The sequence below is a fragment of the Pezoporus flaviventris genome, unplaced genomic scaffold (genome assembly GCF_033815535.1).
Source record: "Pezoporus flaviventris isolate CSIRO_AGI_PZ_B2104156 unplaced genomic scaffold, CSIRO_AGI_Pfla_v1 ptg000093l, whole genome shotgun sequence".
Classification (NCBI taxonomy): domain Eukaryota; kingdom Metazoa; phylum Chordata; class Aves; order Psittaciformes; family Psittacidae; genus Pezoporus; species Pezoporus flaviventris.
In genome coordinates, this window is record NW_026892641.1 from 3,155,232 (window position 1) to 3,171,468 (window position 16,237).

A 16,237-nucleotide genomic window follows, 5' to 3' on the forward strand; every position below is an offset into this window, starting at 1 on the left:
GCCAAGGGCACAGAGGGCTGTGGGCCCCAGGGAAAGCTCCAGCACTGACACGGACAAGGAGGTTTCCATGCCCTGAGCAAACAGCTGGGCCCACATGGGGTTTGCTCCAGCTGGAAGCAGACCACAGCCTCAACCAGCCTTGCAATGGAGTTTTGCCTTGTGTCCGTGCTCCCTTTTACACCCCTCCGGGGCTGTAAGAGCCTCAGGTAAAACGCAAACAGCAGGAGATGGGCAGGAGCCCGCTCAGCACCAGGGAACAACCAGCTCCAATGGAGAAAGGGAGATTGCTCTTTACGTATTACTCCTGCTTTCCTTTTAAGCCTCGTTAGCTCATGAGATTCCTGGCCTCTGGAATGCCCTTTGTGCCCAGGAGATACCCTTGAAGGAGTTCATCCTGCTCCATACCCTCATCTTCAAGGAGCAGTGGATGCTCAGGACTGGGTTTGTGCTCCTTTAACCTTGCTCTGGGTGCCAGCCCAAGGACCAGCTCCTCTAAACCCTTCTTTTCCTTCCCCTCCCCTAATCCTAAGAAGATCCAAAAGGATAAAGCACCATTTGGCACCTCAGGATTCCTGGGAAACCAGGACCCAGGCAGAGCTGAGCAGCAGGGATAGAGGCTGCGCTCCCTTTGCTCCAGCATGGATTTACATCTGCCTCTCTATTATTATCTCCACTTAAAAGCCCCATCCCTACCTATGTAGTAAACACAGCCCTGGCTCTAAATAGCAGCGCTGCTCAGGGCCAGGGCTCTGGTTACTTGGCTTTTTAAAGCGTGGTTTGTGACTGTGTATGTGTGTGTGTGGGGAAATAGGGAGATTAATAGGAGTAAAGGTAAAGAGCAGCCCCATGTACGGTGTGGTTGGGTCTGTGTAGTGAAAGGGGGATGGCTTTAAGCTGAAACAGGGGAGATTGAGATGGGGTATAAGGAAGCTCTTCCCTGTGAGGATGCTGAGGCGCTGGCATCGGGTACCCAGAGGAGCTGTGGCTGCCCCATCCCTGCCAGTGTCCAAGGTACCCCTGCCCATGGCACCGGATGAGCTTTGAGGTCCCTTCCAACCCATCCCATGCCGAGCCGGTGCCCCTGCTCTGACCCAGGACAGGTGAAGGCTGCGGGCGGCACAGGGCCCGTCTCTCCAACAGGATGCAGTTTATTCCCGGCTTTCCGCTCTCGGAGCTGCCCCTTTGATCCCGGAGGACGCGCTCGAGTCCTGGCTCGAAGGCGCTGCTGGTTTCCATTAGCGGCTCCGCTCCGCACACAGGAGCTGGAATTGCTTGTGGCCTCGCTGGGCTCTTCATAACCCAGCTCAAAGGGATGCGGGGAGGCAATAACATCCAAAGCATCCCAAGGCTTTTTTCTGGGGGGGTCCTGCTTAGAATCATGGAATGGGTTGGAAGGGACCTTAAAGCTCACCCAGTTCCAACCCTTTCCATGACAGCAGGTTGGTCCAAGCCCCATTCCCACCCCGTTGCAGGACACGCTGCCACCAAACCCCACTTACAGCCCTCTTACCTCTTAAGGGGCTGTCTGAGCATATGGAAGCCATTTACTCCCCACTCGCTGTGATTTAAAGTCCCTTTTGATCACGCCTGCCCCCCCCATCCTCAGCTCTGCAGATCCATGCGGATCCATTGCATCCTTCCCGGGGGACTGAGCCTGCCACCCATTTCCCAGGGAATTCTGGCTCCCAGGATGAGGCCCCAGTTGCATTCACTGCTCCTGCCCTGCAGCACTGAGATTGCCCCCTTTCAGGGCTCTGTGTGATGCTTTGCTGTGCCCTCCTTGCCTTGCCAACGGCATCACGTCCCCATCTGCAGTGCCAGGCTGATGCTGTGGCCATTCCCTTCTTTGTTTTCGCTATTCCCTCCTTTCAGCCCCCGGAAAACATTTGGGATAATCATTTCCCATCAATAAACGTTACCACTAGATGTCAGTGGCTCCCTATGGAGGAAATCCTACATCCATCCCTGCGAGTCGGCTGTCCTGGAGCAGACCCTGCAACAGCAACAGGAGAGTGAAGGGTGCTGCAGCCAGCACCAAACCCACCTGATGGCAAGAAGAAAGGGCATAATTCCATCAGTTTTCCTTTTGAAGGCAGCAAGCGGGAAGAAATCTCTGCCAGGAAAGCATCTGGGCTTCAAATCACAGCCCTGGCCTTGCGTGCTTCCGATTTACCTTCAGTAGAAGCCTCTTAGCTGCAAGGATGGCAAGTGAGGCTCGAGGAAAGGATTTCTGGCCTTATATTCGCATGGGATTTGGGGCTTGATTTGGAGCAGGTGAGAAGTGGGAAGTGAATTACATAGCAAAATCCCATGATCGATCGGGAATCACTGCACTGCACTGCTGCAGCCACAAGAGGACATCCCTGCCTTACAAGTGATGGTTGATATGCCTTTGGTACCCCCAAACCCCTTGAATAAATGGGTTTTCCTTCCTCTTAATGCACTGTACGAGCTTCCCCAAGCGCAGCATCCCATCCCTGGGGATGTGCATCAACAGCACAGGATTGGCAGCCGAGAGCGATGCTGTGGGGAAACCGTAAATCCCACTGGATGCTTTAAACGTGGGGAAATCAGACTTTCAGGCTTAGGGAAGAGCAGGGATAGCTCTTTCCTAAGGCAGGGTCTCCATTTAGCAGCTGAATGTGCCACTTCCAAAACCTCTTGGTGCTCTGGACAAGCTTATGGAGCTGTGCACCATAAGCCGGGTGCATCGGGAGTAAAGGGCTGTGATTTGGTTTGCCTTGATTTTAAAGGATTCTCCCTCTGATTTCCAAACCCTCTTAAGGCACCTCCATAGGGATCCTCCGTTCTTAATCTCATTTTGACGTGTAACGCCAGCAGTCGCATTCAGTCGCCTTTCATGCCTCGATTTGCAGAGCAATGAGGTCTCACCAGAGGGCAACCTTGCCTCAGGGTGGGTTTGGAGCTCCGCTGGGAGGAAAGCAGGTTTATGGCCTTCCCCAAATCCAGGTTTAAATCCTATTTCCAAATCCCTCCCCCAGGCTTTGTGCTCCTTGGGGAGCTGCTTCTCTGCATCCTTTGGACAACCTTTCAGGCTTACCCAGATCTGCAGCATCTCCCTTGGTGTCTCCCTGCATCTTCTCCTTTATGCATCTCCGAAATGAGCATCCCATAAAGCGAATCCATCAAGGACGGACCCTGTCTCAGGCAGGTGAAGAGAGAGGGGAATCTGGCATGATTTCTGTGTCATAGAACCATAAAATCACAGGCTGGTTTGGGTTGGAAGGGACCTTAAAGCTCATCTGCTTTCCGCACACCTTGCTATTCCCATATCGAAGCCTTGATGCCAGAGGTGACGTTATGTGTCGGGACCATGAGAGAAGGCAGCAGCGATGCTCCTGCTGCAGGAGCAATGAGGTGAGGCACAGGGATCCTTGTGTGCATCACCTCTGCATGGGATGGGGGGGAAGAGGCTGATTTGGTTCCTGTTGTGTTGCAGGCGCCCTCGAAGACGTTTCAATCTCAGATCCTCTCTCACGGGGCAGGTAAAGCGCTGCTGCATGGGAAACCCAACGCAAAGCATCCAGTCCTTATCATCAGAGCCAGCCTGAATCCAATGAAACTCAGCATCTTCCTGGAGCAAGGACGGGGCAGGGTTTGGGTCACAAAGCCCTGGCGTGCTGGGGCTTCTTGCACATCTCGCCCTCACTGACCCTATCCAGACCCAGCCAGCTTTTATTCTCCAAGCCTTGCTTTCCTGGAAAGCCATCCCTAACAACTCGCTTTGACTCATCTTCAGTCCCTGGAGAGGATCCTCCTTCCTTGCCCATATGGTTCGGAGCTGGGAGAGCACAGCCTGAACCTTTGGGTGAGAGCCCAGGCCTCTGATCTGCCAACCTTCCAGACAAAGACAAGTGAAGGGCTCACGACGCCAGCTTTCCTCTGCCTGCAGCCTCCCCTCTCTGCCTCTGGCCTGGAGATGTGCTCGATTTCATGCCGTTTCTTCCATGATCCGGAATACCCAGGGGATAAGGGAGGGTTTGGGGGTGGGTTTTTGCTCCTCTTCTAGTTCTAAATGGCACGGCAACAGGGATGAAAGGGAAGGACTTGTCATCATTCCCCAGAGGTGAAGGTGGCAGAAGGAGTGTCCACACTGCAGACCACCTCACACTGGCATTTCAGGATCAGGGTGAGCTATAGGTTAGAGCTGGCTGAGATGGGGTTTACCTTAAAGTGGTTTCTAGGCAAAAATCGAAGTAGAAGCCAAATTTACCTTATATACCTTATAGTTACCTTATATACCTTATAGTTACCTTATATACCTTAGTCTGAAGCTGTTCGGTGAGGTCCAAAGGCATCTTCCTTCTCCATTCCTTGCTGACCATGTGCTTCCCTTTAGGTCACCTGTATCCATCCCATTCCCATCAGATCCAGGCAAACTACAGGGGGGCTGAAGAGCATCCAGCTTCATCCCCAAGCACCTGGAAAGATGGGGAGTGAGATCCAGGTGTTCTCTTGGGCCTGCTCCTTTGTGCCGATGGAAAGGGCTGGGGAGAGCCCTAAAGAAGGGACCTGCCTGCTCCCGCCTGGCCCTCACCCTCCTCCTGTGGCTGGTCCCTGTGATCTCCCCTTTGAAGGCACAACAGAGATGTCCCCTTTGCCCACCCTGGTTTGGGAGGGATGTGCCATGGAGATGCCACAACCTTGGGACAGCTCCAGGGCTTGGTCTGGGTCATCCCCACATCACGTCCTTGAGCTGGAGGATAAATGGGACACAGATGTGCCTCGCTCCTTGTCTGGTACAGGGGGAGCCCTAAGGGCAATATGTGCCCCATAGACCCAGCAGGTTTCCTGCAGCACACAGTCTGGCTTGCAATCAGAGCTCTGTCTTTGGGTAGGTGATTCCCACCTCATCCCAGCTGATCCAGGAGAAATTCCCTCCTGGCACCTCAAGATGCTCGAGGTTGTGTCCTCTCCCTGTGCTGCCTGCTTTCTCTCTGTGGGCACAGGGATCCAAACAAAACCCTGGATTCACTGAGCCCAGTGCACTCTGATGATGATCTTGGGTCACAGGTTGAGCTGCAGGGCACACAGCCAAGCAAACCACAGCATGGGGAAGCACTGGCACTGCTTATTGCTGCCCATAAACCTATTCCTCAGGCACAGACAGTTACTGAGGGCTCCTCATTGCTCTCCTTTTAGTGGTCCTGCTCCCCAAACCCCCTCATCTTCCTACCTCCCAATCGCCTCTTCCACCCCTGCATCCTTCCTGGTCCCAAGCGCTGCTCTGATGGACACCCCGTCTGGAAGCACAAAAGATGGGGCTGCAATGAACTGTCCCGAACCAGCATGGAGGAGGGGGATTCCAGCTTCCCTGCACACCCCTGTCCTGACCACAGCCTCCTCCTTGCTGGGGGGGGGGGGCACAGAGCTTCATCCCACCCCTTCGCCTGGAGCATGAGTGGGGAGCAGCAGGAGGGAGCCTGGCAGACGGGAGCATCCCTGCGGGCTGCAGGGTCCCCTTTGGCACTGCAAGAATACAACTGAAGAGGGTCCCCATCCCACCCCACATTCCTGTCCTATCCCACATCCCCATCCCATCCCACATCCCTATCCCACTCCACATCCCCATCCCAGTCCTCTGTCCCATTCCATTTCATTCCATCCCATTCCACACCCCCATCCCATCCCACCCCATATTCCTGTCCTATCCCACATCCCCATCCTACTCCTCTGTCCCATTCCATTTCATTCCATCCCATTCCACACCCCCACCCCAACCCATAATCCTGTCCTATCCCACATCCCCATTCCTTCCCACATCCCCATCCCACTCCTCCGTCCCATTCCATTTCATTCCATCCCATTCCACAACCCCATCCCATCCCATCCCACCCCATATTTCTGTCCTACCCCACATCCCCATCCCACTCCTCCGTCCCATTCCATTTCATTCCATCCCATTCCACAACCCCATCCCATCCCATCCCACCCCATATTTCTGTCCTACCCCACATCCCCATCCCACTCCTCTGTCCCATTCTATTTCATTGCCTCCCATTCCACACCCCCATCCCACCCCACATCCCCATCCCACTCCCCTGTCCCATTCCACTTCATCCCATCCCATTCCATCCCATCCCATTCCACACCCCCATCCCACATCCCCATCCCACTCCCCTGTCCCATTCCACTTCATCCCATCCCATTCCATCCCATCCCACCCCACACCCCCATCCCACCCCACATCCCCATCCCACTCCCCTGTCCCATTCCACTTCATCCCATCCCATTCCATCCCATCCCACCCCACACCCCCATCCCACCCCACATCCCCATCCCACTCCCCTGTCCCATTCCACTTCATCCCATCCCATTCCACACCCCCATCCCGTCCCACACCCCCACCTTCCCATGCCATGCCATGCCATCCTATCCCATTCCCCTTATCCCATTCCACCCTATCCCATTCCCCATCCGCTGTCATTCCCCCCATTCCATCCCATGCTATCTCATCCTACCTTCCCAGGCCATCCCACCCCCTCATCCCATCCCTGCCCATCCCACCCCATTCCACTTCAGCCCATCCCATCCCACCCCCCCCCCCCCCGCTCTATCCCATCCCACCCTCCGCGGTCCCGCCCCGGGCGGAGCTCGGCTCCGCCGGCCCCGCTGCTCCGGGCTCTCCCGCCCCGTCCGCCCGCATAAAACCGCTCCGCTCCCCGCACCGCAGGTACCGGCGGGGCAGGCGGCTCGCACGGCCCCATCCAACACAAGGAAGGAAGGGGGGGGGGGGGGGCCCGATCCGCTTCATCCCCCCCGATGTGATCCCACCGGGACGATGCTGCCGCTGCTGCCGCTGCTGCTGTTGGGCTCCCGAGGGCTGAGCCTGCCCCTGGACGACACCGAGGTGGTGACCCCGCTCCGCCTGGACCCGGACATCAACGGCAGATCCTACTTCAGGCGGGGGCCGGCAGAGCCGCCCCGGGGGGGGCAGGCGGTGGTTTTCCAGCTCTCGGCTTTCGGCGAGGATTTCTACCTCCACCTCACCCCCGACGCCCACTTCATCGCGCCCGCCTTCGCCTCGCATTACCTGGGGGCCGCAGCCCGGCCCGGCCCTGCCCTCCGGCACTGCTTCTATTCAGGGGATGTCAACGCGGACCGGGAGTCCTTCGCCGCCCTCAGCCTCTGCGGGGGGCTCCGGGGGGCTTTCGGCTACCGAGGAGCCGAGTACATCATCAGCCCGCTGGCTGCGGGCGCGGCAGGAGGGGAGCATCGCCTGCAGCGCCGCAGCCCCGGCCGCCCCGTCGGGGCCGGAGCATCCCGCTGCGCCGTGGGCTCCGGGCTCACCCCCGGCGTGCTGCAGGCGCTGGATAAGTACCGGGGACGGGGGAAAGGGGGGAAAGGGGGTCGGGCCAAGCGCTTTGCCTCGGTGCCCCGGTACGTGGAGACGTTGGTGGTGGCTGATGAGTCGATGGTGAAGTTCCATGGGGATGATCTCCAGCACTACCTGCTCACGCTGATGGCCACGGCCGCCCGCCTCTACAAGCACCCCAGCATCCGGAACCCCATCCAGATCTCCGTGGTCAAGTTCCTCCTCATCGGGCAGGATGACAAAGGGCCCAAAGTGACCGGGAATGCCGCCCTCACCCTCCGCAACTTCTGTGCCTGGCAGAAGAAGTGGAACAAGGGCAGCGACAAGCACCCCGAGTACTGGGACACCGCCATCCTCTTCACCAAGCAGGTGGGTGCAAGGGGGAGGTGACCCTGAGATGCTGCCCCCCCCGTTTCAAGGAGACCCACACCGTGCCCCTGCCATCTCACCCCACCTCTAGCGCAGGCTTGTGGCTGATCCCTCTTTCCCAATGGATCCTTACGCTGCTGGGGCGGTGTGGACCAAGCTCCCTAGAGCCAGCCCTTGCTGGCAGGGGGCTGAGTGAGGCCAAGGGGTGTCCCCGTGGGCAGAACCTTGCTGCTCCATCCCCAGGCTCCTGGCAGGAGCCGCAGCGGCTCTGGCACAGGGAGCAGCCACCCCAAAACAGGGGGTGTGAGCCCAGAAGAGGAGGAGCATGGCCCTGATTCCCTGTCCTTGGCTGGGAATTGCTCGCGGTGAAGCATCCCACCTCTCTCCCTGCTCCCTCTGACTCATGCGAGGTCCTCCTGAGAACCTGGAGCTCTCCTGCGTGCTGGCTGCTCCGCATGGACCTCGCTCAGGGCTGGAAGGAGAGCACCAGAGATGGAGCCAGCGCTTGCAGAGCTCGCAGGGGGGAGAGGTGAGGGTGTCCCCCACCTCTGCCATGTGAAAAAGGCCTTTTCCTCACCTCTGGAATGGGCTCTGCAGCTCCGTGGGGCAGCTGCATTATCCCTCTTGGATTAAACCGGGTGACATGGAAGCGGTGCCAATCCCTGCCCAGATGTTTTAGGATGAGGGACAGGTCAGGAGCTCCCCTCAACAGCAGGGACACCATTCCCAAAGCACCTTTCCAGGTCAAGCACTCGTGGCTGGGAAGGATGCAGCATCCAGTTTAGTTCAGCTGCCTCTACCCTGGCATCAGCGCATTCCTGGAGCAGGAATGATGAGAGACCTCGTCCTGTCCATCCTCCTTGTCCCTGGGCAGGGACCACATCCTCCATCCAGCTGTAAATCCCACTGGAGCACAGGCAGGGTCAAACCCCAAACAGCTCCATCCCTGATGGAAACCCACCGAGGTCACCGGAGCCACACATGGGTCAGATTCGATCCCAGCGATTCCAAGGCTGCGGATCACGGCCGGGCTGCATTCCTTATACATTGCTAACCCAGCCATTCCTGAAACCCCAAGGCAAGCTCGGTGCAGAGGAGACATCTGCCTTCCTTGAGTGCATCCATCTGTGGTCCCCTGACACCCCAATGCATCGCTCCCTGCCAAAAAGCTGTTACAAAAGCCCCCGACTTAGGTTTCACCTCCAGCCCTGTTGATAGGCAGCTTCCAGTTGTTCCAATGGGGCTGTCCTCTCCCGCTTGGCTCTGCTCCATCCCGACGTCGCCCGCGCTGGATTGTGGATTTGGGGATCTCGGTCCTGATGGGTGCACATCTACCAGCAGCCATGGCCCTGGGACCTTCCTACCTGAGCTGGTGCTTGCTGGAGCCTTCAACTGCATTCCTGCCCCTTGGAAGCAGCATCACACACCGCAGCGAAGGGCTTCTCATCCTCCATGTCCCACCAGCCAAACATCTTCGACCAAATGCACTAAGGAACAGCTGGAATCTGAACCGGGAATCCTGTGTTTAAGGCTCAGTCTGTTGGGGTTGCTTTGGATGCACACGGGAAGCCCCCATGGAAGGAGAGCGGTCCCCCTGTGGAGGTGAATCAGTGCCCAAGGATCCCTTCTATCTGACCTGCAGAACATCTCGGGATGCTCCCAAGGGGATGAAGAAAAGCCTTGGAAGTGCCCACAGGGGAAGGTCAGGATGGAAGGAGAGTCCCAGGGAGCTGCTTGGGCTTGGGGCACTGAGCATCCCCCCTTGTCTTTGGGCTGGCAGTGGTGGGTATCAGTGGCAGTGTACTCAAGGCAGAGCTGCTCCTTTGCCTGCTGCTGTCCCCCTTTAAACCTCTGGAGCTCCTCTCTGCTCCCCTCCGTTGCTCCATCCTTGCGTTGCTTCCCATCCCGCAGCCCTGCAAGCACCCCTGGGGTCGATCAGGACCTCTTATTAGAGCCCAAAGATGCTGCCCCAGGAGGCTGCAGCTTGGGGTTGGGGAACACCCCATTCAGAGCTGCTCTCCATGTACCCCACAGCAGCAGCAGCAGTGGGTCCGTGTGTCAGTGCAGGTGATGGGTCAGGAGCCCAAACCTCGCTGCTCCAGCAGCAGTGCAAAGAGCAGGGGGTGTGAGTGCATCACCTCTTCCCTGTGATGCTGTGTCACCCATTTGGACCCAGCATCACCCCCAGAACCCCAGCTTGGGCAAGCTGCATCCCTGGCATGATGCTCAGCGTGGCAACACCCCGGTTCCTCAGGACAAGGAAGCCTGCATCAGGCTCGCCAGCCCCATTTAAGCCACCTGGGATTCGGGATGCCACCAACTTGTCCCTGTGCGTTGATGGGTGGTGGGATCGTGGATGCAATGAGGTTGTGCAATGAGGTTTTCCAGCCAGAGCCGCAGCCTCCCGGCTCCGTGGCCACTTCAGCTCCTGTTAAAGCCATCTGGGGCTCTCTGGAGCCATCGGGACTGTTCTTTACCCACGGCTGAACCTGCCTGAGCTTGGAATCCTCACTGGAAACGCTGGCAGAGCTGCTCGTGTGAGGCTTCAAGCGGCGCCTTGGCCGGGGAGCACTGAGCATGAATCACACTTATTTATAGCCCAGAGAGTCCCTTAAGTTTCCCTTTCATGTGGAAAGCAGCTCCCTGCCTCCTGCGTGGCCTCCAGGGCAGCTCCCGGCCCCATTGGGACCGCATTGAGGGATGCGGGTGATGCTCCATCCCCATCAGCACCAAGGCTGCAGCCTCAAATGGACCTTTAATTGGCACAAGCACCTTTGGCTCATGAAGAAGGGCAGATCCATTGATGATGAGCCCCTTCCCATCCTCTGTCCCAGCAGCATTGACATGGGATCTGGTCATCCTTGATGGCTTCTTCTTCCGTCAGCGGTGCTTGGGATGGATGCAAAGTGTCTTGGAGAGGCAGGAACACTTCCCACAGCCTTGGGAACCTCTGGACCCAGTCCAGGAGTTCCTTGTTCCTAGGAGGAAGTAGAGAAATGAGGTTGAGAAAAGGGTCAAGGCACCAAGGCCAAGTGCCTTCCCATCCGCCCATCTGGGTCTGCTCCTTGAGCTGGCATTGAAGGATGGAGCCATCTGGGTCTGCTCCTTGAGCTGGCATTGAAGGATGGAGCCAGAATGACTCCATCCCAATGACTCCGATGCCAAAACCACCTCCACCTTGGGCAGAGGAGCTGGGTGGGGGGGAAAAGCTGTCACTGAGGGTGCCTGGGAGGATGCTGTGCCCAGTAAGGGTGAATGCAAACACCCCTGGTAGGGGTCAGGGTTGAGGCTTCCAGCCCAGCGGTCCCCATCCCTTTGGGCTGCAGTCTGGGATCAGCTCCCCATGGGATGCTTGGGCTGGGATGGGGAGCAGGGATGCTGGTGCTGTTCCGTGGGGATAACCCCTTGTCTCCATCCCCTGCAGGACCTGTGCGGGGCCACCACGTGCGACACGCTGGGGATGGCGGATGTGGGTACCATGTGTGATCCCAAGCGGAGCTGCTCCGTCATCGAGGACGATGGGCTGCCCTCGGCTTTCACCACTGCCCACGAGCTGGGTAAGGCTCCCGCTCTCCGATTCCTGCCGGGAGGAATGCCAGGAGCTCCGAAATAACCCTGCTCCGGAAGATGAGACAATACCCGGTGTCTGGAGACGGGGAAACTCCACCTTGGGGCATGAGACCCGGCTGGGAGAGAGCTGCTGGGGAAGCAAAAGGCTTTGCTGTTGTGGTTGCTACCTGGGCTGTGCTTGCAGCATCCTTTGGGATATGCCCATAGGCCTGGAACAACAGGAACCTACCTCTGGAGACACTTGTGGTGCTTGGCGGGAGGAGGAAGAGGAGGAAGGAGGGGGTTGAGCGCTGAAGTTTCCTTCTCTTTGCCATTTCCCTTCCTTTCCACATGCACAGAGCAGCCGGGACAGTGGGAATGGTGCTCGCCCTGTAAGCTCCTGCTGCTTGTGCGGAGCCTCATCCTTCCTCATGGGTCTCCATCCTTACAATCCCTGCAAGGCTCTGCCCCACTCCGTGCCTCCGTTCTCCCCATTGCAAGAAGCTTGTCCCTCTGTTCCAAGCCGTGTTAGCCACGCTGTCCCTCTTTATCCCTTTCCCAGGCCATGTCTTCAACATGCCCCACGACAACGTGAAGGCCTGTGAGGAGGTCTTTGGCCGGCTGAAGACCAACCACATGATGTCCCCTACCCTCATCCAGATCGACCGTGCCAACCCCTGGTCAGCCTGCAGCGCTGCCATCATCACCGACTTCCTCGACAGTGGCCATGGTGAGCCCTCGTACCTGTATCCTGTCCCTGGGGAGCAGGATCCATGCTTGGGGATGGTTGACGGGCTGTGGAGCAGCTCTTCTCCCCACCCTGCAGAGATAGAAGGAATGGGATCACCACCTCTGGAAGATGACATGCATGCATTCAAGGCCCTCAGTGCCATGGGTTAGTGCTGGAGAACGGTTGGACTTGATGATCTTAATGCTCTTTTCCAACCTGATTGATTCCACGATTCCACCTGAGGGTAGCATGGGGTTGGGATAGCTTTGCCCATCCATCCCCACAATGGTCCATACAACCCCCCAGGAACCCCCCAGACCTCCCCATCCTCCCCGCTGCAGGAGACTGCTTGCTGGACCAGCCGGCCAAGCCCATCCCGCTGCCCGAAGACCTGCCCGGGTCGAGCTACAGCCTGAACCAGCAGTGCGAGCTGGCCTTCGGGGTGGGCTCCAAGCCCTGCCCTTACATGCAGTACTGCGCCAAGCTGTGGTGCACGGGCAAGGCACGGGGCCAGATCGTCTGCCAGACCCGGCACTTCCCCTGGGCCGACGGCACGAGCTGTGGTGAGGGGCGCTTCTGCCTCAAGGGCTCCTGCGTTGAGAGGCACAACATCAGTAAGTACAGGGTGAGTACCTGCACCCCGCGCCGTGGGGTCACCCCGGGCTGAGGGATGGATCCTCCCGGTGCTGGGGACACAAGGATGCGCGAAGAGATGGAGGTCGCTTGGGTGCTGCGTGTTGCGCAAGGAGGGATGATGCTCTGCCTCGTCCAGCCCCACATGGGGTTGGGAGCAATTGGAAGAGGTTTTGCTCACAAAAGGAGGCTTAGAGAGCCTGCTCTGTTGAGCCCCAAATGGGCCTGGGGGCATCTGAAAGGTGTTTTGCTTGCCAAGGGATGCTGAGAGGTGCTGCTCCATCCAGCCCCAAATGGGTTTAGGAGCAACTGGAAAGGGTTTTGATTTATAAGGGATGCTGAAAGCCCCTGCTCCATCCAGCCCCAGATGGTTTAGGAGCAACTGGAAAGGGTTTTGATTTATAAGGGATGCTGAAAGCCCCTGCTCCATCCAGCCCCAGATGGGTCTGGGGGCATCTGGAAGAGGTTTTGCTTGCCAAGGGATGCCGAGAGGTGCTGCTCCATCCAGCCCCAAATGGGTTTAGGAGCAACTGGAAAGGGTTTTGATTTATAAGGGATGCTGAAAGCCCCTGCTCCATCCAGTCCCAAATGGGTTTGGGGGTATCTGGCAGTGGTTTTGCTTGCCAAGGGATGCTGAGAACCCCTGCTCGGGATGGAGCTGCTGGTAACGGGGATGCAGCATCTCATCCCAAGGGGATGCAGCATCTCATCCCACCGCATCCCCGCAGGTGGATGGTGGCTGGGCCAAGTGGGCGCCCTATGGGCAGTGCTCGAGGACGTGCGGTGGAGGGGTGCAGCTGGCCAAGCGGGAGTGCACCCACCCCGTGCCTGCCAATGGGGGCTCCTACTGCGAGGGCATCCGCGTCAAGTACCGCTCCTGCAACCTGGAGCCCTGCTCTGCTGCAGGTAAGGGCTCGCGTGCTCCTGGCTCTCTGCATGGCCTGTGACAGCCCCTAAACATGGAGCCCGAGCTCCATAGAATGGTTTGGGTTGGAAGGGACCTTAAAGCTCATCCAGTTCCATGGGAAGGGACGCCTTCCACTGGAGCAGGTTGCTCCAAGCCCCTGTGTCCAACCTGGCCTTGAACACTGCCAGGGATGGGGCAGCCACATCCCCAGTCCCATGCACATCCAACTTCTTTTTCCAGTGCCGGGAAAGAGCTTCCGTGAGGAGCAGTGTGAAGCCTTCAACGGATACAGCCACAGCACCAACCGCCTCACCGCATCCGTCTCCTGGGTCCCCAAATACTCCGGTGTCTCCCCCCGGGATAAATGCAAGCTCATCTGCCGAGCCAATGGCACCGGTTACTTCTACGTGCTGGCACCCAAGGTGGGTGAGGGACCCCCGTGGTCACCATCAGGGCTGTGGGATGGCTCCGGCGTGCCTGGAAATGAAGGATTTCTCCTTGCTTTGTGGGCAGTTGTGGTAGATGAAGGAGTGGATCAGCCTGGATGTGCCTGCTTCCTTCTTCCAGGGCTGGAGCCGGTCCATGGAGGGTCTTCTATGGGGCTTGTAAAGGTGCATCTGGGATATGCACACAGATAAAGGATGGCCATTGCAGGTGTGGGCAGGGTGTGTTCCCTTTGCAGCAGTGCAATGGAAAGAGCAGAGTGAAGGGATGCAGTGCCACCAGAGGCCCTAATGATCCCAGGTGCCAAGCAGAGCGTGAGCAAAGGGTGATGTGGTGCCTGCCGGCACCTCCTCAGGACTCCTTGGATGGATCTGGGTGGCAAAGGGAAACACAGCAGTTGTTTTGCTTGTGCAGGTTGTGGACGGGACCCCTTGCTCCCCAGACTCCACCTCGGTCTGCGTGCAGGGCAAATGCATCAAAGCGGGTTGTGATGGGAAGCTGGGCTCCAAGAAGAAGTTTGACAAGTGCAGTGTCTGCGGAGGAGACAACAAGAGCTGCAAGAAGGTCTCAGGCTTGTTCACCAAACCCATGTAAGTGTTCGGTGGCCACGTGTGCTTCCTGGGGGCAGGAAGGCCATGGAGATGGTTGAGGGTTGGGAATAGATGATCTTGAAGGTCCCTTCAAACCCAAACCATTCTATGGTGATGGGTCTAAGTTCATCCCGAGCAAAACCTCCTGGTGCCAATGCCCATCACTGCATGGAGAGCTGGGCTAGCTCTGCAGGGGAAGCAGGACACATTTAACCTGCTGTTGGTTTGTGATGGTACATCCCACGCTGATGGTACCGTGTTACATCCCACGCTGATGGTACCGTGGTACGTCCACGCTGATGGTACTGTGGTACCTCCATCCTGTTGACCCACAGGAACTGAAGCACCTTCCTATACGCTCAGCTTAGATAAAACTCAGCGTAAGGAGCAGATTCCAAATGAGCTCCATAGGAGATACCCCTGGGACGGGAAGATCTTGAGACCCCATCCCAATGGGATGTGCTCCTGCTTAATGCCTTGCCCTTCCCTTCCAGGCATGGCTACAACTTCGTGGTGGTCATCCCCGCGGGAGCCTCCAACATCGACATCAGGCAGCGGGGCTACAAGGGGCTCATCAGCGACGACAATTACCTGGCGCTGAAGAACGGGCAGGGCAAGTACCTGCTCAACGGGCACTTCATCGTGTCCGCAGTGGAGAGGGACCTCATGGTGAAGGGCAGTGTCCTGCGGTACAGCGGCACCGGCACCGCCGTCGAGAGCCTCCAGGCCTTCAAACCCATCCAGGAGCCCCTGACCCTGGAGGTGCTGTCCGTGGGGAAGATGACCCCTCCGCGGGTGCGCTACTCCTTCTACCTCCCCAAGGAGAGCAAGGAGGACAAAGGCTCCTATAGGAAGGAGGGCAGGACCCCGCCGGACCTCAACAACAGCGTCCTCAGCCTGTCCAACCGCTTGGACGGGGGGAGGCCAAGCTACAAACGTCCCTCCTACAAGTGGGCAGCGGGCGGATGGGAAGCGTGCTCCGTGACCTGCGGCGATGGGATGCAGAAGCGCTCCGTGGCTTGCCAGGACTCCTACGGGCAACCCGCGGCCGAGTGCGATGCTGCGCAGCGCCCGGCTGAGGTCCGGCTCTGCGGGGAGCCCTGCCCCATCTGGGATGCTGGACCGTGGTCCCCCTGCTCCAAAAGCTGCGGTCGTGGGTTCAAGAGGCGGGCGCTGAAGTGCTCGGTCCCAACCGGGCGCCTGCTCCCGCGGGAGAGCTGCAATTCCCGCAGGAAGCCGCAGGAGCTGGATTTCTGCACCTTGAGGCCGTGCTGAGCTGGATGCAGGGGTGCTGCGTGAGGAAGGGCATGGTGCTCCTCCGGCTGGGGATGGGGGAGATGTCCATAGCACATAGAAAACGGGGGGGTGGGGGGGGTGGGGAATGGAATAAACCCAAAGGGACCGAGCACACTCACCCCATAGGCCTGGTGGGATGTCACCCACCAGGTCGCTCGGAGACAGAGGGGGACCAAACATCTACCTCGAAGCTGCTGAATGACGCGGAAACCCATCGGCAGAGGCTGGGAGCGATGGGAACGAGGAGGAGCACTGCCCGGGATGGATCCGAGTACAGGGAGATGCCCCTATATTGCACAGCCAAAGCCACCCCTGTCTTCCCAAAGGCCCAGCCTACCTCCGCCCCTCCTTGGGCTCCCCCCCAACACTCGTGCTCAATGGGA

At 58.3% G+C, this 16,237-nt stretch overlaps 2 protein-coding genes across 2 annotated transcripts in view; both read left to right on the forward strand.

Moving 5' to 3' along the window:
* Positions 1-16,237, forward strand: part of NFRKB (nuclear factor related to kappaB binding protein) — a 254,050-nt gene that overhangs the window by 129,849 nt on the left and 107,964 nt on the right. The window lies entirely within an intron of this gene.
* Positions 6,784-15,918, forward strand: ADAMTS15 (ADAM metallopeptidase with thrombospondin type 1 motif 15). The gene is made up of 8 exons (XM_061476079.1): positions 6,784-7,705; positions 11,130-11,262; positions 11,817-11,984; positions 12,326-12,609; positions 13,346-13,523; positions 13,765-13,946; positions 14,383-14,558; positions 15,053-15,918. Exons 1-8 carry the CDS (start codon positions 6,803-6,805, stop codon positions 15,831-15,833), a joined length of 2,805 nt encoding a protein of 934 aa, XP_061332063.1. The 5' UTR covers positions 6,784-6,802; the 3' UTR covers positions 15,834-15,918.